The sequence below is a fragment of the Vulpes vulpes genome, chromosome 2 (genome assembly GCF_048418805.1).
Source record: "Vulpes vulpes isolate BD-2025 chromosome 2, VulVul3, whole genome shotgun sequence".
In the NCBI taxonomy this organism is placed as follows: Eukaryota; Metazoa; Chordata; class Mammalia; order Carnivora; family Canidae; genus Vulpes; species Vulpes vulpes.
The window spans coordinates 100,036,047-100,059,198 of record NC_132781.1 but is presented as its reverse complement, the minus strand read 5'-3'; the positions used below and the strand labels follow the sequence as shown (position 1 = coordinate 100,059,198).

Genomic DNA, 23,152 nt, shown 5'->3' with positions numbered 1-23,152 from the left:
CAGTGGGAAGAGGGGAGGAAGACATGACTGAACAGGTGCTAAGGGACGCCCTGAGCTAAGTCACACACGCGTGTTCTCAGGTGTCTGTGCACTAGGGGGCAGCCAGGAGGAGAAAGTGGGACAACTGCTGGCCTCTCAAGGGACATTTTCCCCTGTCTCTCTCTCAACTGAACTAACAGATACATAATCCAAGTAGCTGACTACCGAGTTGGTTTTTTTTTCTTTAAATAAAAGACTAAGATTTTATTTTATTTTATTTTATTTTATTTTATAAGATTTTTATGTATGAGATGGAGAGTGAGAAAGCACAAGCAGGAGGAGCTGTGGAGGGAGAGGGAGAAGCAGGCTTCCCGCTGAGCAGGTAGCCTCATGTGGAGCTCAATCCCAGGACCCTGGGATCGTGACCTGAGCTGAAGGCAGACGCCCAACCGACTGAGCCACCCAGGCACCTCCCCCAGTTGTGTTTTTCTATAGGCAACCTCAGGGCAGGATTTTGCCTCCTGCTAATTCATGAAAAAGTTTCACATTTATTATTTTACTTGATGCTCAGTGATCTTTGAAAGAGTTCCTGTCTCCAAGATATGTCCTCCTTCCCTGAGGAATTCCTCCCTGCCCACTTGGATAAGCCCCAGTCCCATATTGGGGGGAGGGGGAAGGACATGCATTGCAGCTACCCTGGGACAGTCCTGCTTTGCACCTGTTGTCCCGGGGTGATTATTAGTAGAAACCCCCTTTTTACTTCCAAGCATATGCTGCTTTGAGCAGCTAAGTGCAGAGTCACCCACTCCCAACCCAGTCTCAGCTGACTGGACCAAGCAATAGCCACACCTGATCTTGACTGGGCCCATTATAGTCTCTCTCTGAAAAATGGAGACCTGGGACAAAGGAGCTATTTTATTAGTGTTGAATGAGAATTAGAAATGTGAGGTCACATGAAGTTGTGTCTGAAATGGACAGGAAATGTGAAACAGAGAATTCAGAGGAAGGATGAGACAGATCTGTTCAGGAAAAGAGAGCTAAGAGATCCCCATGACCCGAAAGATGGAGAGCAGCTCTCTGGCCCACTGGGCATCCCAGTTCCCGATTCCAGCACAATGAGGGGCCTTTCCCATTAATTCCTTCTACTTAGTTCCATTTTGTTCTTGAACTAGTTTGAGACAACTTTGTGCCTTGCAAGCAAGCCACTACTGACACAGATCAGTTCTAACAGCTCCGTACCTTGGGCTGTTATGACGGTAGCACATTTATAATATCAGCAGTACATATATATATTTCACAGATGAAACTCTCTTTTAAAAATTATGGGAAGAGGTTATGATGTAGAGTTCCTAAGATGGTATTTCACAAAGTTAGGGGCACCCAAATACGTCCCCTCTACTGAAATTGTTACTGTGTGTGGTATCATTATTACATGGGAAAGGAGATATATATTTTTTAAGATTTTATTTATTTACTCATGAGAGACAGAGAGAGAGCGAGAGAGAGGCAGAGACAGAGGCAGAGGGAGAATCAGGCTCCATGGAAGGAGTCCGACATGGGACTTGATCCTGGGACCCCAGGATCACACCCTGGGTCAAAGGCAGGTGTTAAACTGCTGAGCCACCCAGGGATCCCCAGGGGAAAGGACTTATTTTAACAGCAAAAAAGGGGGGCAGGATACTCACACAATTTGAGATTTGGCCTACTAAAAAAGTCTTTACATTGGAGTTATTCTCATTTTGGCTCAGGCCAAGCCTTCTCCCTAGGCATTGTCTACAGAATGGCATTTGGAGCCTCTACCTTAACCTTCTGAGCAGAGAGCTGTCTCCCCCCCGGGGAAGACATGTGGAGCAGTGAATGGTAGTAATGGTACGAGAGCCATAGGAGTAGGATTCAAGGGTTTGGAAGGCTGGGTTTCCCTCTGTACTTCATGGGGAATCATGATACCAACCCATCTCCCTTTGTTTCTGTTACAACTTTCTAGATGTTTTTCCCAAATCCCCAGGTGACCCCAAACCTACAAACCCAGAGAAGTCATTTGGGGTCATGCACAAAGGCGTGGCTTGTTAAACCAGGCCACCTGAACTCCAATCATCCTTTCTACTCTTCCCTTCTTCAAGGAGGGCTTTCTATCACCAAGAGATCCTGGGGTAACAGGCTTCCTGCAGGTCCCCTCTCTGTTTCATCTATAACATGTGGAGACTGGTCCTCTGGGAAGATTCTCCTCCTGATGGAGAAGTGAGGGGAGAGAGCCAGGAATGAAAGAACTGCTGCCTGCTGCACTGTGACTGTCATATGGGATTCTCATTTAAACCTCATTGCAACTCATGATACTGGTAACCATTGAGAAAAAAAATCATTTAAGCCACTTGCTTGAAATTCTAGCAAGTGAAGGAAATAGGACCAAATCTGCTGGATTCCAGGGCTGACAGTCAGTGGTAAAGTCATTTAATCAGGAGTCTGGAGATGCTGGCTCTAGTTCAGCTCCTACCAAAAAGTGGGCAATGTAGAGAGCCTCACCGAGTCCTAGTTTCTCATCTGTAAGGCTAGAGGTTGAACTAGTTGGTTAGGCAGTCCTCTCAGGACTAAAACTTCATAACTTTGACATAGACACTACACAAAGAAGAAAAAAGCATGTCACCCAGAAGACTTGCTTATTGAGATTTCCTTCAAATTATTTACCCTATTGCATTTGCTAGATAGAGATATGCAGCTTACCTAGCACTAGGATCTAGCTTTCTACATTTACGGCCTCAAGCACATGCAACACAGTTGCACAGCATTAATTTTTAAAAGACTGCCATACTTACATTCTATCATCACGAACAAATATTTGCTGAAATGTTCACCATGAGCATTATGTTATACTAGGAGATCAAATTTATTCTTACTCTGAAATGCTGTTGTATTTGGAGACCAAAGCCAAAGAGAAAAGAAAGTTAAAGCTAGAGGCACTGATGATGTGTTTCCATTCCCATTTTTCGGACCCCTTAAAGTCAAAATTGAAATACCGAGTCCAGAAAACAAAGCCTGCTAATGTAGCTTTACATAACATGATAAGCATTGGGAATGGTGAGGTGTCTGGTTAGCCAGGGTATACGTGTCACTTCAAATTATGTTATATTTTGAACAAAACTCAACATTGCCTTACTAAAGTTTTACATCATTCTAATTAATGCCCAATTCCCACAAAGAATTTGGAAATATGATGCTTCTCACACACAAATGTATTTGGGATGACTCCTTATCCTAATAGTTGACCTTTGAAATGGGTTTCAATGGCACAGGTCCACTTATATTCAGATATTTTTGGATAAATACAGGACAGTACTCTAAGTGTATTTTCTTCTCCTTATGATTTTTTTTAAAGATTGTATTTCTTTATTCATGAGAGACACACAGAGAGAGAGAGAGAGAGAGAGGCAGAGACATAGGCAGAGGGAGAAGCAGGCTCCATGCAGGGAGCCCGATGTGGGACTCGATCCCAGGACTCCAGGATCATGCCCAGGGCTGAAGGGAGGTGCTTAACCACTGAGCCACCCAGGAGTCCCTCCTTATGATTTTATTTATAATATTTTCTTTTCTTTAGCTTAGGGTATTGTAAGACTACAGTATATAACACATATACAAAATATGTGTTAATCGACTGTTTATTGGCAAGGCCTCCAGTCAATAGAAGGCCATTGGTCATAAAGTTCTGGGGGAGTGAAAAGTTATACACACATTTTTGACTGTGTGGGGGGGGTCAGTGCCGCTGAACTATGAGTTGTTCAAGGATTAACCGTATTCATCAACTGACACGGTTAATTTAATAACAACATTCCAATGCTTTAATCCTATTTCTTGTACTTAGGAGGCTTTCAACTCAAACCTATTTAAAACTGACTCCAACTGAAGAGAACTTTCTAGTTGTTAGGTACTCCTGTGAAAGATTCAAGGAGCAAAATATTAGAAGTTAACAACAATGGATCATCCCCACACGTCTGTTTTCTCTACCATCCCTGCTTCACACTGGCCTCAGGAGAATGAAGGATTGTCCCTAAGGAAAACTGAAGTGTCTCCTTTGCTTAGAGCCCTTTCTACAAGCCACAGTGCCATCACTTGCCTCCCTTCTTTGCCTCTCCTTGTTTCCAATTTCTTTTCTCTTCTTTTCCAGATTCTCTTCCTTTCTTTCATTTAAGTGATATTTATGTTCAACATGGGTCTCAAACTCACAATCCCAAACTCACTGACTGAGCCAGCCAGGTGCCCCTCCTCATTTTCAAATTCTGAGGCCTCTGCTAGGTTTGGGCCTGGGGATAGGGAGAATGACAAGAGCTCTCTGAGGCATATCTGGCTTCCATCCTGCCTCTGCCCTTACGTAAACCCACCCCAGGTGGCCGCATCTGTCTAGGCTGACATCCTCTCCCATCAGGTGGCCCACCTGCCATTTTCAGTTGAGTCTCGGATGCAAAGCAGGTGTTTTTCAGAAGCAGCAGGACTGGGTTCCATGAAGCTCCTTGGCTACTTCCCACAACACCTGTGGTGGATGGCCAGAAAAGCAAAACCCAAGCCCTTATCTCCTCAGGGTCGTTCCTATGCTGATGGCCAACGTGGGGAATAGACAGAGGACACCCACTGTTCTAGAATATGACAGCTGGATGTGAGCACTATAGTACAAATGTAAGAGAGAATGACTTGGTTCTGTAATAATTATGAAACTTTAGGGTGGGTCTGGTGTTCACGACTTAGAGAAGAAATCAACTTTTATTTTCAATAGAAAACTTGAGTACAGGTACCACGTGGTCCTGCTATGAGTATAAACATACACACAATTGATTGTTCAGTGCCCATCTGCATGCCATGTGAGCAGCATGTGGATATATGCCAGCTTTACCAGTAATCAGGAACTCCTGGGCCTTATGACCAGAAAGACATATCTGCACAAACCCCACTCTAATGCCACCTTCCAGCTGTGCATACCTGAGATTCTTAGAAGTTTCTCCTGTCTTAAATTTAGCTCTGAAAAATCAGTACTTCCCTTCCTCAGCTTGGACATAAGGTGGGAAAGCATTTTCTCTGGGATTTATTTTGATGAGTTATCCTTGATAAACTGAGTTTATACCCTGTTTCTTCAAGGGTAATATTTCAACCCTTTCTTCCCTTTTTCCACCAAAAGAGTACCCAGACATTTTTCATGATTTTCACCTGTGAAAACAAAGATGTTTGGTCTGGAGGAAAATCAGACGATTCAGCAGTTGAGCAAAGTACAACTGTGTTTTTTGTTTCCACGTTTTCCTTCCCCGTGTGTGTTACTTCATTATCAGATCAGAAAGATGAAAAGGCAGCGATGCCAAGTAGTCAGTGGCCACTGCCTCCCTGGCTAGAACCAGCCACAGGCATCCACAGGGCGAGGCAGGCAGAGCACTGCACCATGCAAGCCACGCCAGACCCCTCCACCAAGCCCCTCTCATCATACAAAGCCCCCTCCATGGATGCCAAGAAACAAATAACAAGGGTGCCTGGGGCAGAAAAGGATGCTTTCTCATTATTTCAAGAAGCACCACACTACATTGATACTTGCTTTCAAGTTTTTCTTGTGTCAGATGAATCTTTCAAGATATTAACTTATCGTGTCCACATAGCTGTCAGCAGCAAACAAAAAAATTATGGAAAATCTACTCCTTTCCCTTATTTCCTGAAACAACTGCCAAGCCTTTGTGTCCTAAAATAAATCTTTCCAGGGGGAAGGTCTTTTCATAGTGTCTGTGTGCTACAGAGGCCACCAGAAAGACACACTCCCTACATTAGGCTTAGGAGGTAAAGACATTTGGAAAATAAATGCAGTGTTGTCTTACCACCTCCACCTGGCAATGGGTGAGGAGGAAGGTTGCTAACTGGGCAGGAAAAAGGGGGCAAATGACTTTGCAGGGCTGGCTAGAGGATGGTAGTTCTGTTTTTGGTGGTGGTGATGGCCATGGTGTTCTCCAAATTGTGGAGACCTGGACTCCGTTTACAAGGAGTGGCCCCACCAGATAGGACAGATGTGTGACATGCTTAGAGTGGCTGAAACCAGTGCCCAAGCTTAGGAGGCTTGGCGGACAGCCCCATAAGCCCACCTGCAGAGTGTCTGCTTGGAGGCCATTTACTGAGACCCAGGAGACCCAGGAACCTCACCCAACTTTATGGGACTAGATGCACTCCTTAGGATTTATGATCCCAAAGTGATAAGAATAAATTTCACAGTAATTGCTGACACCAAGCCAATTTAATGTGATTCGCAAAAATTAGCAAGGTAAGACTTCCTATACTAGTGGGCCAGGGAGCAAATTTGTGTAGATGACATCTGTCATAGAGAATAAATAAACCTAGAGTCACATGGAAGGCTCAATAACAAATTACCATGGAGCCGAGCCATGAAATGTTATGCAGTCATAATCAGGGTTTTTTAAAGGATTTTTTTTTGCATATAACTTAAGAAATGGAAGCAATATACCCAAATATTAGCATTGGATTTCTTTATAAGGTAATAGCATGAGTAGCATACTTTCCCCATTATTTCTCCAAAATGAGAATAGACTGCTTTTACAAAAATATCAATCACTGGAATAAACATGATATTTTTAAAGAGCAGATCAGAGGAAGGCAAGACTATCACAAAACATTTAGAAGCCAGAAAGATTCTTGTCTGTGGTGATAATCCTGCCCATTCTTGTCTTCTCAGATGTGTATTCCATATGATGAGATTCCAGGAAGAATCCTTCTAGATAGCCCCTGAAATGAGGACACGAATTCATGGGGAAAACACGGGAATGAAGACACATTTTTCATTCTTATGCCATGCAAAATTCTGCAGGAATCCAGAATCGCATGGACTTCCATTTCCATAAAAGATTACAGCTAAGAAAGAAGAGCCAAAAGCCATCCATTACGTTCTAGACATGCAGATGATGCACTTTACCTTTTAAGGAGACAAGATTCTCACATCTGTAGCTCTGTGCTCCTCTCACATCTATAGTTCTGATACCATTACTGTCACTTAACTTTAAAGCTCTGATTAGAATGTGACTCCAGGTAAACTCGAAATTTTAGCAATTTTTTTTACAGTCTTTTGAATATTTCCTATGTTTCAACCCCTTCCTAGTATGTAGATGATCTGTTTCTCATTTTCTTCCTCTAAGAGGTTTATCTGTGCCTAGAGAAGCAGCTAGAACCAGGTACCCTGCAGACCCTCAGCGGGTCAGCACGCAAGGCAGCTGTTTCCACTTTCAGGATTAGCTGTCCACCCGCCACCTGCCCGCCTGGTGTCCTACCTGTAATACGACCCAGACTCGCTTCTGAAACAACACCTTGAATTGGCTCTTCTCAGACTTCCCTCCAAAGCCAGAACGAGACCAAGCCTTCTGAGAGAAGATAGGGCCAAGCTCGCCTCCCTCTGCCTTCAGCAATCTTCCATGGGGATAGAAAATTACACCCGGAGCAAGGTCCAAATCTGGATCTCGTTAGCTCAGACCCTCACCCCTTTCACACACACACTCCTGCAATTCTTACTTAGTGTCGTGCTTTCCTCGTGAAGGAGACAGTATGAAATAAAAAGGCTGAATGAAGAAGAACACCGCTGCCTATGATACACAACATAGCCCTGCCTTTGATGTGGATGGAAGTCCCTCTTCTGGAGGCATGAGCAGAACAATGGCACTTTTAGAATTTCAAACAAGGAAAATCATTTCACCTCCTGAAGGAGCACAAAGTATTACTTTGTGCCATAAGGAGAAAAATGTAGAATACATATAAAATGTCGCATATATTGGAAAGGCTGACCGTAAATTTAACATTCAAGCCAATTACAGTTAGCTATACTCTAAGTTTGTCTCCTCCTACTTTGAGGTTTTGCCTTCAGATTTTTAGTTGATCCACCTAAGGTAGCTATCTCTTTACCTGCAAGCTGCCTTGAATCAATCACTGAGTCCCTCTCTCTCTCTCTCTCTCTCTCTCTCTCTCTCGTCTTATTTTGCAACAAGAAGGTGTGTATTATAAGCAAATAAGTTTTCCCAGGCTGGGGCTCCCACAGTCCTCATCAGGAGAAGTCTGAGCAAAGCAGCAGATGCCTTTACAGTTCTGAGAGCCAGGAACGCACTTAAAAGGCTTCGGGATAAAAGGTGTCCAAGTCCAGACTGCTGTTATTATGGTGATGAAAGGCAAGGGGCCTGCTAGCCGGCTTTGAAATTGCAAGTAAAAGACAACCAGCACAACACAGAGTGCAAAGCAGGCCCCCCAGAAGGCCGACCAACAAAGCCATTTGTAAGTTCATCCCCAGGCCCAGGCTGCAGTGGGGTCTCTACAGCTGAACCGCGTTGTTGTGAAACCAAAGAGGCTTTCCCACTAGCAAGAAAAGCCTGTCCTGGGAGATCTGAAGGGGATCCTCCATCACCTCCTGCAGAAAGGAAGTCCCCAGGGAGCTGGGTGGGGATGGGGGGACACCGGGGTGCCTGAGGCCACCACACCTTCAAGTGCTGTGGCCAGACCCACCTGAGACCTCTTAAAAGTAGGATTTGCTGATACTTTCCAAATCACGTTCCCAAACACATACACACACCATCACCACCACCAGCTGCCCTCCCAGTGTCCCTGGAATGCTTTTCAAATAAACAAATACCCGTGCAAAGTTCTAGTTTTAGGCTAAAGGTTCTTTTTTCCCCTCTAGAGCTGCTCTGGGGAAGCATATCAGGGCTTGATAAGATGGAAGACAGGATTTAGAATGAGAACATTTTCTTTTTTATCACATTCTTCTTACAGAACGCAGGCTCCAGGGGCATCTGGGTGGCTCAAGTGGTTAAGCGTCTGCCTTTGGCTCAGGTCATGATCCTAGGATCCCAGGATCTAGTCCTGCATTGGGCTCCCTGCAAGGAGCCTCCTTCTCCCTCTGTCTGTGTCTCTGCCTCTCTGTATGTGTCTCTCGTGAATACATAAATAAAATCTTTAAAAAAAGAACGAGGTGAATCAATTTACTTTGTGCCTCAGTTTCCCCATTTGTAAAATGGGAACCACAGCACACCCACCCCATGGGTTGCTGTGAGAAGTTAATACTTGTAAAGCACTTAGAACAGTGGCTGGCAAATATTAAGTCCTATATGAGTGTGTCCATTCCTCTCATTTTTATTACTAAGATGCATATCAGTAAAATGATCTGGAGCCAACACTGGTCATAGAGGAGCTGCCTTGAGCAAGCTGGGGAGGAGGGGGTCTTGCTGGAGAGCCCCTGCTTCAGATGATGTGCCATGATCCTGCCTTACTGCTGCAATACTGTTGATTCCACAGCTCAGTTTGTGGAAAGTCAAGAAATATTTCGGGGCAAGCATGCAATTAGTATTAACTTTAATATTAACTCTCACAATTAAATATACACACACACACACACATTTCAGAACACTGCAAGCATTTGGTTTTGATGGGTTTAAGTCAAGGCTTGGGGGGAACTGGGGAAAAGACAGCCAATCCGGTTTAGTGGCTGCTACTGATTAGAATGCCACACGCAACAGAATAAAAAGGCAGGAGGTGAGGTACAACTCAATGCAGAAAAAGAAAAGGTGGAGTACTAACTCGCTGAGATGATTCAATTTTCATCAAGTACCTTTGAATGTCAAGTTCTGCCTGAAGAGAGATCAGCATGCACTGCAAAGCCTGCATGATAGGAGAAAAAGAGAGAGAGAAAAGATAGAAAAGAAAAGGGTGAAAACATGAAGAGACAAAGAACAGGTTGACCAAAATGGACCGACCATCTATTCGTTCATGATGAAAACATAGGTACAGTTAACCCTTGTTCCCCTCAAGGAAGGAGAAAGCGGTGACAGTCCCAACCTTATGGTTTAGAAAGAAATGCTGAAAGCAAACCCTGAGTGACAATGAGTTTTCCCTGAAATATCTTGCCACAGGCAGATATTTAAATTCACCTTGTCATTGGAGAACATGTCACATTGGCCAATCGTCCTGAGGTTGTCCCAAGGCTGCAGGAGAGCTATCAGAGCTTGCCAAACCACACTGAAATACCTTCCTTAGGCTGAGTGCAGTTTGGTGGTGAACCCAGCCCGCCATCTTGATTGGCACTGGCCATTGGGCTTCTCTACAAAGACTGGCCTGTGAGCACAGTGCTCTGTGCCTCTGCTCCGCCACTCAGCTAACAAGACTCTTATAAATAGACCCAAGGTGAATACATAAAGAAACAGAAGATCAGGATTACGGCTAAGGGAACTAATTCTACCACTGAAGCCTGGGTAACCCTGGAGTATATGCCTCAGTTTACTATGCATCTGTTGCCAGTATTTAAATATTTCAGTTCTTGTTGAGCCACTGATGAATAATTTTTGACAACTTTATTTTTTAAATATTTGTTAAAAACCAATGGTGGAAAAATATGTTTGTGTTTTAAGAAACAAAAATTTCCATAGTCCTCATGAACAAAGGACTTACTCTCGAATCCAAAATCAGCCAGTGAGAGCTGAAGGCAGGGTCTCAGAGAAATATATCTGTACACCCACGTTCACAGCAGCATAATTCACAATGCCAAGAGTGGATAAACCCGATTGTCCACCAATGGATGAATGGATAAACAAAATATGGTATATTCATATGACAGATGATTATTTGGCCTCAAAAAGCAAAGAAATTCAGACATATGCTGCAACATGAATGAGCCTTCAGAATGCTACATGAAGTACAAAAAGATACGCCCACTGTAAAAGTCCATTTATATGAGGTGCCCAGAGTAGTCAATTCATGACAGAAAGTCAAATGATGGGCACCAGGGAGGGGCTGGCAGGAGAAGGGGATGGGAAGGTGTTGATAAATGTGAGCAGAGTTTCCATTTTGTAAAAGGAAAAGCGTGCTGGGGATTGGTTGTACAACACTGTAAGTGTAATTACACTGCTGAACTGTACACTTAGAAAATGTTTAAGACGGTAAACTTTATGTCACAAATATTCTACCACAGTTAAAAAGAAAAAAGAAAGGCACCTGCAGGGAGCCTGCTTCTCCCTCTGCCTGTGTTTCTGCCTCTCTCTGTGTCTCATGAATAAATAAATAAAATCTTTAAGAAAAAAAAAAAGGAAAGAAAAAAAGGGGGATATCGGCCAGTGAGATGTCCTGGCTTGACGGCTACTTCATCCATGACTGCAGGTGCACACAGATATGTCCATACAAATGACCAACATATAGGAGGCCTCTAAGTCTCGCCATAATTGCATTATATGATATCCGTGATCCATACCACCATTATAGATACAGAGATGATACTATATATAGTATGTGTTTTTCTTTTATTTCTGAATGATTTTATTTTATTTTATTTTTTTTAATTTTTATTTATTTATGATAGTCATAGAGAGAGAGAGAGAGGCAGAGACACAGGCAGAGGGAGAAGCAGGCTCCATGCACCGGGAGCCTGATGTGGGATTCGATCCCGGGTCTCCAGGATCGCGCCCTGGGCCAAAGGCAGGCGCCAAACCGCTGCGCCACCCAGGGATCCCTCTGAATGATTTTATATTAGTTAGAACCCAGTTTCACTTATCGGACACAAATCTCTGTAAGAAAAAGAACATTTGAGTACAGATGGCTACATCCTAAAGCCAAAAGATAGGTCTCCCAACAAGAACTGTACTAAAATAGTCTACCCAGAATGCTTTCAGAGGTGGGATATAAAAAGGAAAAGAACTCGAAGGGACTTTTAAGAGAAAAGGAGAGTGACACCATTAGAAGAGCTATTAGCTAGAATGACCTCATAAAAGCCCTTTTCTGGGTAAATATATTCTCCCCAGAAAGGTGAGGGTTGCTGTAGGGCCTCGGATTCTTTACAGGCTTCATCAGCTATGAAAGAAATCTCCTGAAGTAGATCACAAATAATAAAGCCCTGTAGGTGCATGATAAATAAAAGTGCAAGATAAAAACAGGATGATATATTTGAAGAGCTGTTGTCGACACGAAAGGGGGAAAGCACGCAGAAAACCAAAGCTGGCATCACAATGAGATGGGGAGTAAAATGGGCCCAGGGTCTCTACCCTCGGAACCCAGGAAATTGAGAGAAACAGACAGAGAGAGAAAGAGAGAGAGGGCCCTGCCCAGTGGGGGTGGAGAACAGAGAGCTACAGTAGGGGAGACCAGCACCCCAACAAAGAGGCTGCCAGCAGGGCAGACACCCCAACCTCTCTCTGGATGGGGGACTCTCAGCAGAGGATGAGATGCAAGAGCTCCCACGTAAAAGGGGCTCCAGAACTCTTGAGGCCACAAGAACCTGAGCTCTATAGCTCTATAGACAGATACATTGTCCCGGGATTACCAAATTAAACTCACAGAAAACATCCTCACTTCTCAGCAGGTAGCGCTGCTGAGCAAAATGTTTGGAGCTCCACTGACCTACTCTGAGTTAAATCAAGTGTGCAGGGACGCCTGGGTGGCTCAGGGGTTGAGCGTCTGCCTTTGGCTCAGGTCATGATCCCGGAGTCCTGGGATCGAGTCCTGCATCGGGATCCCTGCAGGGAGCCTGCTTCTCCCTCTGCCTGTGTCTCTGTGTCTCTCAGGAATAAATAAACAAAATCTTTTTTAAAAAAAATAAATAAATCAAGTGTGCAGAACTCAGAAGTCTGATTTACAGATTTGACCATAAAATAGAAAATTGTCCCTTAAAAAACAAAAAATTCAGTGTGGGAATGGGGTAGTAGCGTCTCTGAGTCACTTTGGAGGATTATCATGGAGATCAGTGGTTTATGGTCATCACAAGGCTATGTTAACTGAGGGAATGTAACCAGGGAAAACGCAAGACTCACCACCTCAAGGGAAAAGCTGTGGTGGCAATCATCATAATGCCATAAAAATTAAACAGAAGGACGTTTTGATAATTTCAAAGGCCCCCTAGTAAATCCAATGGCTATCATTAAGAGGAAAATAGTCAAGTGAAACTACAGAGGGGCTTGTTTCATAGAAGGGTGCTTGAGATCTCTTCCAAAGGCTAGTGTAGCAGGAGAAGAAACAGGCTCAAAGATTTTCTTCCCAAGAATAAAAAAAGAGAGTGCTGATGAGCCGGAGAAGGGCACATGAGGAATAGTAAGTATTGAATGAATGCCTTTCGTTCTATCTCTTTCTGAGTTTTCTAGAATAAAGATAAATATATAATAATAATAGGGAAAAGAAGGAGAGTGTTGGTAAAGTGGCAAAAAGGAAATGTAGGTCCCTCAGGAGTAAGAATGAGAGAGAAACTATAAGGGACTTTGGAGATTTGCTGAAACTGGAAAGCTCTCCAAAGGTTCCAGTTTTGAACAGAAATTGAAGATTTTCTGATACTCTTTCCTTCCAGTCAACTTTCGACTATTCAGAGGGGTAATTTAAGCAGTTTGAAGACTAACTGTGGTCAAAGAAAATGCATTCATGAAAAAAAATGACAAGATCTCGTGAAAATATGTCTGTATTAGGAGTTCCCCAGAGTTTGTAATTATACAGTAATCACTGAGCTGTCCACCGTTATCTTCTCCTAACAAGAACATCTAATTGCCAGAGACTTAACTTAGAATTTTCTTCATGTTTCTAAATTTATGGACCCGTATTTCCTCTTCCTCCTCTCTCATTGCCAACACCCTTGTTCTTTATTTGACCAATGGAGAATTATCAGTATTAGTTTCCACTTAGTTCAAGATTCAAGGGATGCAAAGTGCTATTTTTATCCAATTTCTGAAAGCCTTCTGTCCCCTGCTCTTGGAACCACATAGCAGCTATTTAATTTCTGTAAGCCTGACTTTCCTTATCTGGAAAGTGAGGACAATAATAGTATTTACTTCACATAGTTGTTATGAGGATCAAATGGGAGTGAGGCATGGAAACCAAGAGGCACAATTCCTGGCACAGACTAACAAGGCAAATGCTAGGAACTTGAAACTTTTATTAAAACAACTGCATTCCCCCAAAGATGCTTTACTTACACTAATAAGGCAATAAGTATCTAATGCCTTAAAATTTTGCATTTCCTTTTGGTTCAGCCATTCTATTCCAAGCAACTGACTTTAAAGGAAATAATCCACAACAATCCACAAGCGTGCACGCAATGGAATCCACCAAACTAAGCAACCACTAACAATGACGAAGAAGCAGACCCTGTAACCACACAGAATGAAGCTCATACATAGAATTCAGTGGGGAAAATCACCGAAGGTAAAATGACGTGTGTTTGCATTTCCTTAAGTCTGTATTCCCGGAAAAAATAGGACATACACCAAAATGTTAATCCCCATGGGTTATGGGATTGTGATTTTTTTTAATTTTTTTTAATTTATTTATGATAGTCACAGAGAGAGAGAGAGAGAGTCAGAGACATAGGCAGAGGGAGAAGCAGGCTCCATGCACCGGGAGCCTGATGTGGGATTCAATCCTGGATCTCCAGGATCGCGCCCTGGGCCAAAGGCAGGCGCCAAACCGCTGCGCCACCCAGGGATCCCTGGGATTGTGATTTTTCACTCTTAATCTGTTCTTTCTAGCATTTCTAGAATATACATGTATTACTTTTGTACTTAAAAAAAAAGATTTTTTTTCAAAGTTGCCTAGGATTTGGGATTTGTGCTTGCTTTTCTGATTCATTTCTTCCTCCCCCAAAATGAAGCACTGCGATGTAATGAGCACTGGGTGTTATATGCAACTGATGAATCACTGAATTCTACCTACAAAACTAATAATATCCCATATGTTTATTAATTCAATTTAAATACATTTTTAAAAATGAAGCAATGAATATGATATAAACAGCTACAGATGAATTTAAAACAAAATCAGGGGCACCTTGGTGCCTCAGATGGTTGAATGTCTGCCTTTGGCTCAGCTCAAGATCCTAGGGTCCTGGGATCCAGCTCCAGTCTGGCTCCCTGGTCAGCAGGGAGTCTGCTTCCCCCTCTCCCTCTGCCCTTCCCCTGCTTGTACTCTATCTCTCTCTCTCTCCCTATCAAATAAATAAAATCTTTAAAAAATAAAAAATAAAACAAAATCGGAAAACAAGATTTTATTCACTTGATAGTCTTAAAAATGGGAAGAAAATAAGATAATATCTAAATGCAGTCTTTTTATCAACTTGTAAGCTTGTCAAACACTTGATTAAGTATCAGTTGCACCACGAGGGGGCGCCTTGAACCTAAAGCGTACAATAAATGTCCCTAGCATGATGGAAAGAAACAGCTGAAATCCCAAACTTTGGTGGCAACACTCCATACTGATGGCTTTGAGTCAATCTTCATCTCTTCAAAATGCCCCAGAGTCCCTTGTACAGTGCACTTTGGCTGTCTGTAACCAGTAAGAAAAAAGCCACAACAGGGTGACCGTTTGTGTCCTTAACACCAATGACTGCAGTGAGTTGATTTCTGCCAAGTCTAATAAGTTGCTATCGAAGAAACAAAAATTAGTAGCTCCTGTGACACAAAACAAAGAACACAACAAAAGCAAACATTGGGGAAGTTATCTCCGAAGTAATTCTATCCTAAAGACACACAATTCTGGGGCACTTGGGTGGCTCAGTTGGTTAAGTGTCTGCCTTCTGCTTAGGTCATGATCCCAGGGTCCCTGCTTGGTGGTGAGTCTGTTTCTCCCCCTCCTATTCCCCCTGCTTGTGCTTGTTCTTTCTCTCTCTGTAAATAAGTAAATAAAATCTTAAAAAAAAAAAAAAGACACACAGTTCTATCAGTAACTTGGGGACTAAAGCACTTTCAGGTTATTTGGGGTAAAAAACAGTTGCTAACTCCATTGAGAGACCCAATTGTAACATAATTCCTTCCTAAAAATATTTAAAATATTAAAGATGGAATAAAAGGTAGCCTTGTGAGACTTTGTGAGTCATGTTCAGTTTTATAATTAACAATAATCTTAAAACAAGATAGTCTGAGGGACTCTCGAGTAAACAGACAAACAAACAAACAAACAAACAAAAAAGCTACACTATCTCAAAAAGAAAAAGATTCAGGGCAGAAATCCTAGGAATTTGGAATTTCCTGAGAATTCTAAGTAATTCTACAGTTAATTTAGGACAGTGATTGGGGGGGATCACTTTTGGAGAGAGAGAACTGGCCTTGTCAGGTTCAAGTTCAACTCTCATAACGTCTTGTGCACCTCACCTTGGAAACGCTGCCTCGGTTATGTGTCATGTGCAGTTCCTCATCCTTAAAGTAGTTAGATAATATTTATGTTACAGTTTAGTTATATGAAATGAGATTACTTCTGAAAACATGCAAATCTGGGCCTAGCAAACAAAAACGCAATAGCTGGCTTACTAATAAGAGCCTGAGAAATATTAGGATGGCCACACCTCCTGTGCTAGTCTGCCCTCAAGGGAAGTGTCTGAACCCCTCTGGACCCCAATGGAGGTAGGGAGTCTGATGTTTGAAAAATAGAAAACAACTAAATTTGTCAACTTATGCATAGAGTGGAGTGTTGGCTTTCAAAGTAGTGAGTTTGCACGGTTACACAGTTATTTCTATGACCTTGCCATGGCCTCCAAAAACAGATCGCAAAGTATGCCAGGAAACCTGCCCCACTCCGGGCAGACGCCCAGCCAGTTCACGCTCTAGCCACACCCATTTGTGGCCAGTGTTCCGACTGGGGCAGCCTGTGGGACAGCAGCTGGGAAACACTGTAGTTATTAACCCTAGTCATTGTTCTTCAATTCTGGTGTTTCAAACTCCACCCTTCTTAACTCACAGAATATGAGACTAAATGATGCCACACATCTCTGAGAGATCTGAAAAGGTTAGGTCTCATGCAAACGGAAGGTGGCATTAGGATAAACAAATGCACCGGCTTCCTAGTTACAAGATGACCGAGATGACGGAGATGACCCTTGTAGATCTTAGAGGGCTTTCCTAAGAGGTCTTTCCTCCACATTCCTGCTTAACAAAGAAGGAAAAGGAAGTGAAGTGCCCCACATAGTGTTATATGAAATGTCTGGGAAGAGTTAAGCCAGGTCAGCCCCCATAAAGATGGCAGGTATCTTGGAACTGCCACAACCAAATGCAATCTATGGACATCGGGATGACCAGTTCCTTGAGAATTCCGCTGATTTTTCTTCCATAGCACTTAATGCTACCTGGCACATCAGATATTTCACTTACTTGCTTGTTTCTTGTCTGTGCCCTCTTACTCCCCAAGTAAGCACTAGGAAGGGCAGGGATCTCTCCAGTGCTCAGACTTCACTTCCAGAATGAACAGAAAATCTGGAAGGAGGGAGGCACACTGGTGCTCTGGGAGCCTTGGCTTTGGCAGACAGCTTGATTTAAGGGCTTATCTCCTGTCCCTAAACTACTTCAGATGCAAGGAGTTCAGGCGCCAGGAGCCGGCCCAGAAACTCACTAATGCTCACATCATCTTCCCCAGCCAACCTGCAGGACTGTCCCTAGCCATGGCTCACTCTCCCTCAAGAGCATTCCAACTCATCACCCTGACTTCCTGCATGCTTTAATGCTTCTTGGCTACTCTCACACCTTCTTGGAAGGAGGAGAATCTCCATCTGATATGGAATTTCTGTTTGGCAGAGTTTTCTTTCCCTTCAATTTCCACCAAAACTTTCCTCCTCTGGAACGTTAAAACTCAAGGGAAGCAAAAATAGTTAAAACCCCTAAAAAGGGCCTCTGAACCCCAGGTTTCTATTTCTCCTTCATTATTCCAAATCTCTGTAAAACACTCCATCCTTGCCTCGAGAGCCGTTGCTGCAAGGGAGTGATGCTTCCTGCTGGGATGGCAGTGCCTCCACTGGGCCATGATCTGACCAGGCCTTGCTTTAGAAGCAGCCTCTTTGCACTTGAAATGCGACCAAAGGTACAAATTTAATAGGGAAGAAAGAGGGGATAACTGAATTTTAATAAGTAGGAAGGTAGGGTAAAAAATGGGATCTTTTACTGAAACAAGTTGGGAATGCACTGCACTTTTGATTTTTTCTTCTCCTAGAGAAAAGAGCCACAGAAACTAGAATCCCTTCAATCTGGACCAATTTGCCTCTGAAGCAAGGTGACTTACACCACCCAGACCAGCTAAAAGATGCCTCTGAGCATCTTGTCTTCCCCTACCTACAGTGCAGGAGCACTGGCCTTTGCATACCTCTACTCCAGAAATTTCCAAAATGGTTGGAGATGATATACATGGGGGCATTTGCAGAATAACAGCTCACGCCATTCTGTAAGGGAGACATGAGGCTCAGTGGTCCAGAAAGCACTATGCAGAGAGTTGGAGTCTCGGTTCTATAAGCTTCTCCGGGCACTCAACATAACTCAGGCACCTGTCTGGTCCTCAGTTTCCTTATGTGTAAAATGAAGAGTTGGATTCAAGTTCTATGGCTGACCTCAGCTTTGGGTTGCTGAGGCATACTGTCTCCTAACACCCGTGGCCACAGCAGAGCACTCTACTCACAGTCATGACTGAGGAACGCCGAGCGCGTAGGCCAGAGCTCCAAGCGCCGGTGGGGAGAACCTGGCTACAGGCCTAGGTTCAGTGCTCCATCACCGCTCGACTTTGAATAAATTACTTGAGCTGACCTTGGGCTTTGTATTGGGCCCGTTAAACCACTAACATTCACTTTCCCTCTCTGCAAAACAGCAACAACCATCCTGCCTGCTTCACAACATCACCAAGAAGTACAAGGGGAAGTAAATTGGACAAAAGTCACTGTTGAGTGTGAGGCTTTAATAATAATAATAATAATAATAATAATAATAATAATAATAAAGTAGTGTTTTTCTTAACAAGGAGTTGGAGGCAGGCAGCAGGCACACACAGATAAGAATTCTTAGAATGTTCTGCTGCTGAAGGATGGGGTCTGGCTCTGTTTCACTCTAGGCCACTTAGCTGCTGGGATGGAAGGCCTTTCAACATGCAGCCTCAACTCATGAGCAAACAAAGATTATGGTGGTGGATGTTAGCTTCCTATCCACAGCTGGGGGCCTGGGCCCTGACACTTGCTGTCCTGAAGCCCTAAGGCCCATCTGTTGTGGGGCTGCAACCTCCCTGACCCCAAGGCGAGCTGCTATTCTGATCTCTGATTCTCTGCTGCCACATATGTGCTGAGCTCCTGGGACTGGGCTCAGCCACCCGGCCAGCCCTCTTCAGCCCATATCACCCAAGAGCTCAGGGCTGGAACCTGGCCTCATTTCCCTCATTTCTGGCCTATCAGTCCCCAGAAACAGCCAAATATACTTTTGGGGTTGAAAATTATTGTGAAGGTCGCGGGGCTCCTAAAAAAAAGAAAATTATTGTGAAAGCTATAAGCTTTATTGGGAAAAATGCCTTCTTACACAAATACTATTCTTGACAGTGTCATTTCACTGCTAACGTCAATTAAATAAGTGAGTGGTGCCATTTCTCAAATTCAAAGATGGATTGATATTATTTAAACAGACAAGGGCCATCATCAGTTGCTAGTTTGTGCAGTAAAACATTATAATTATAATTAATACAATGTAACCCGGGCCATAATTACAAATTAGTATTTTTAACATTGCAATTAAGGAAAATAATCTGGTGGAGCAGAAAGAAAACAACCCAGCTAGAGCTCTCTAGCATGGTTTCGAAGCTACGAGAGTTCATACATTCTTCCAGTTGGATGAATGGATGTTTGTTGTCATTTTTAACATCCAGTTAAATTTTTTGTTCATAAAACAAGTAAAGATTTCAATCTTTTGAAACAAAAGATTGGATTTTAGGAGTTCTTGAAGAAGTGTAATATGCATCCCTGATTATTACAATGAATTAAAATAGAACGTGCACACATAACAATTCAACTCTAAGCAGACTTTGCTAATTGTCTGAAAATAGCAGGAGCAAAAAGTTGAAAACAGTCTCCAAATACACCAACAGCCTCTGGCCCTACAGTGAAAAACTGGGAGAGCGAGATCAAGAGAGAGAAATGAGCCCCACAGCAAAATTATAAGTTGCATAGCTCCTGTTCACCATCATCAGTATAGAATTTCTGGACCTGCGGTGCAAATCACAGTTCAAAAATGATCAGCGGGGCCCTGGCTGATGCTATTAAAAGGCTCTCAAAAAACAGTTCAGATTATCAACTGCCCTTCCAGGAGAAGTGCCAAATAAAGTTACCGCAGAACCTCTCTGACACTCTTCCCATTAAAACTTCACAGAAATAAGCTGGAAATCTATGATGGAACAAACCCAGTGAAGAGTGGGCTGACAGAGAAAGGAAAACAGACATTGTTAACTCACAGGCAAAAAATTCAGTGCCATCGTAAAGGTGGTGTTTCACCCTAAGCGAGCTCCAAATGGGGACTGGGGTGACATTATGAGTTCACAGGCATTTCCATCTGGACTGTCCACCTAGGCTGTCCCATCTCCTGTCCTTCAAAGCAGCGGGTAGGTGCAGTACTGAAATGTCAACCCCACGGCATTAAGTGGCTTTCTTTTCTCTTCTCTGAAGGATGTCTGGTTCAGCAGTTGTGAGGTGGAGTGAGAGGAAGGAGAGACCCTCCAACAGGGAGCAAAGAGGAAATCACATCATTGAGATGAGCACTCCCTGTTGGTCCAAGCACATGGGAGCAGAACATCTCTCTCCTCTTCCATCTGGAAGAGCCAGGAGGAGGCTGATGTGGGTCTAAGGCTGATGTGGAGGTAATATAGGGTCATTCTCAGACTTTCAGGGAGGCCTTGACAGTATTTTCACCCGTTAGTGCTCACTGTAGAACCCCACAAGAAATTGGCCAGCCATCATCCTCCTACCCTGCAATCCCTGCAAAGCTATACCCCCTCATGCACTCTCAGGCATGAGGGTCGAGGACGAAGTTGACAAGGTTAATTTATAATTTTTAAACTATTTGCTCCATGGTATTTCAACTCGTAGCCAGGAATGTCTGGCAGGGAAGCTCCCTCTTTTTGACCTTCTGACTCCCTCTTGTAATTTACCAAGTTATCATGATGACCTTCGACTTCCTTCCCAAAGCTAATAAATCCCACTTGCATATGCATTACTAAAGCACAGCACGGTTCCTCTGCCTCTGGGAATGGTAACTCACTCTGTTACACAAAAATGCAGAACAAGAATAACCTCAATTCTTCATTTACTCCTACTTTGACAATGGCCTTCTCAATATATGGCTGACTCTGAGATGTCACTGCAGAGCTTTCAAATCCAGCGAGGAGGGCAGAGTTTAACCAGATAGAGCATTTAAATGGTTGGCATGAGAAAACATTGTATGTTTTAACGGAATGGCAGTGCTCTGGCCACCATAATCTAAAATAGGCAGATCAGAGCCCATTTATGAGAGGGTAAAGCACTGATTTTAAGCCTTGCAATTAATGGCATGGAAATGCAAGACTATTATGTGGCCCATGATTATTCCGTGTGGAATGCTGGAAACAAGGCAGACTTTCTATGGACGCAATCTCTTTCAAGGATTATCTCAGTGAGTCACCTCTCTGCCCTATTCATAATGCAGCTTTTAGATCAGCTGAAGAGACTTATGAGGCAAGTGTAATCCAATGTTTGGCTCCGCTGTGGATTTGTCTACTGCCTTCTTTCCCAGTTCAGTGGAGCAAAGGGTGCTGCAGAGGGGGAAGGCAGGCTTTGTCCACACAGAACAGTCACATTGATGGCCAGCATTCGCCACCCTGGGATGAGGCATAACAACTCAACTGGGCAAGCGATCCATCCCAAGGGCAACCAGAAGGCCCATTCCTGGCCCTGGGCTACATTATACCCCCAAGCAGGAGACCATAGGTCTTCCTATCACATTACCACCAACATGTGTAGACTCTTAAGCTTTTTATTAACCAAAGGGCAGGGTCAGCTTTGTGAGTGGGCACGGCAGTGGCTTATGGCTGGGCTGTGGGGGAAGAGGGTGATTTCATGGAAACTAAGGAGCCATCTTGTTCCAGGAACACCACCTCAACCTCCCAGCTGAACCCTGGAAATCCACAGGTCTTTGATTAGCTAAGCAGGGGCTTTGGACTGACTCCATTATTAAAAGTGCAGAGACCCCTGGGGAGAGAGACAACAGCAGTCTTATCTGATAGACTTGGTATCAATAATATAGTAAAACCTTGTAGAGAGGAGATTTTGATAGGATGCAAGAAAAGGGATCCAGACATGAAATGAATTGTGCAAAGGCAACTGTTCCTTACTTCATGGTCTTCCATGAGTTCATGAGCCTAGAACACAAGGTGAGGAAAAATCCTGTATTCTCACTGGCTCTCCAGCTCCCCCTCTCCTATAGGACGAATCTCCCATTTCACACTGGGCAATAGGCTCAGATCATGGTTGAGACTCTGTTGGTGTGTCTCCTGAGCACAGTGGTGGAGCACACCTGCAATCGCCTAACACTGTCAAATGACCAAACAGATATGGAGACACACCCAATGAACTTGGATTTTGCTAGGAAGGGCATGGCTACAGAGACTTTAAGAACTCTAAAACAGAATGAAGCCCAAGGCAGGGAAGAAAATGAAGACTCTTGAAGGGAAGAAAGGAAGCCAGACAGGAAACCAGAGTTGGATTTCAAAGTCACATATCTACTCTTCCAAAAAATAACAGTTGAAATACATCGCCCAATGCAAATGATCAACCATAAAAGTCACCTATCTACTGCAAGCTAGATCCCGTGAATATAGGAGGACAGGATTTAGAAACAAGGTTCTGTGAAATTCCTTTTGTTTCAATCACTTAACCTCATGCTCACAAGAACAAAGCTGAGACTCACCAGCATACCACAGAGGAAATACATATCCTATTTCAAGGTCAACTACTAATGAGTAAAAAGAATTTGCTGCATCTCTCCAGAGATGTCAAAAATTAAATAATAGAAGCAGAGTTCCCTTGATTCTCCTCTGAAGGAGAGTATTTACTCGTGTTTTATGGCTTGGGTAGTCTGAACTGGTCATGAAAACACATCAAAAGTCTGTAATCAATACCAAGACCTTTTAAAAATACTAACAGGCAAGATAGGCGTATCTACCGTACTGTCTCAGAACTAGAACATAATGCATGTTTGTCTTTACAACAATGGAAATCACACTAAGTATCTTTTCTGGTAGTTCGTGATCTGAATGGGATGGCCTCCCCTCTCCCTAAGTTCCTAAAGACACCTCCACAGCAGCTACTGGAATGACACGATATTTAAGAAGAGTATCGTTCAGTGTTGATGTCATCATTGTTTAGAAGCCAGGTCACAGTTTTAAAACCAGGAAG

The 23,152-nt window shown here is 43.3% G+C and overlaps 1 protein-coding gene across 33 annotated transcripts in view; it reads right to left on the bottom strand.

The window, feature by feature from the left end:
• Positions 1–23,152, bottom strand: part of KIAA1217 (KIAA1217 ortholog) — a 730,776-nt gene that overhangs the window by 140,304 nt on the left and 567,320 nt on the right. The window contains exon 2 of one of the 33 annotated variants that reach the window (XM_072749380.1): positions 9,559–9,639. The exons of 31 other annotated variants lie outside the window; for them this stretch is intronic. In XM_072749380.1, the coding sequence (XP_072605481.1) occupies positions 9,559–9,639 (81 nt within the window). The remainder of the gene's footprint in view (positions 1–9,558; positions 9,640–23,152) is intronic. One more of the 33 variants, XM_072749382.1, reaches the window with a different exon arrangement.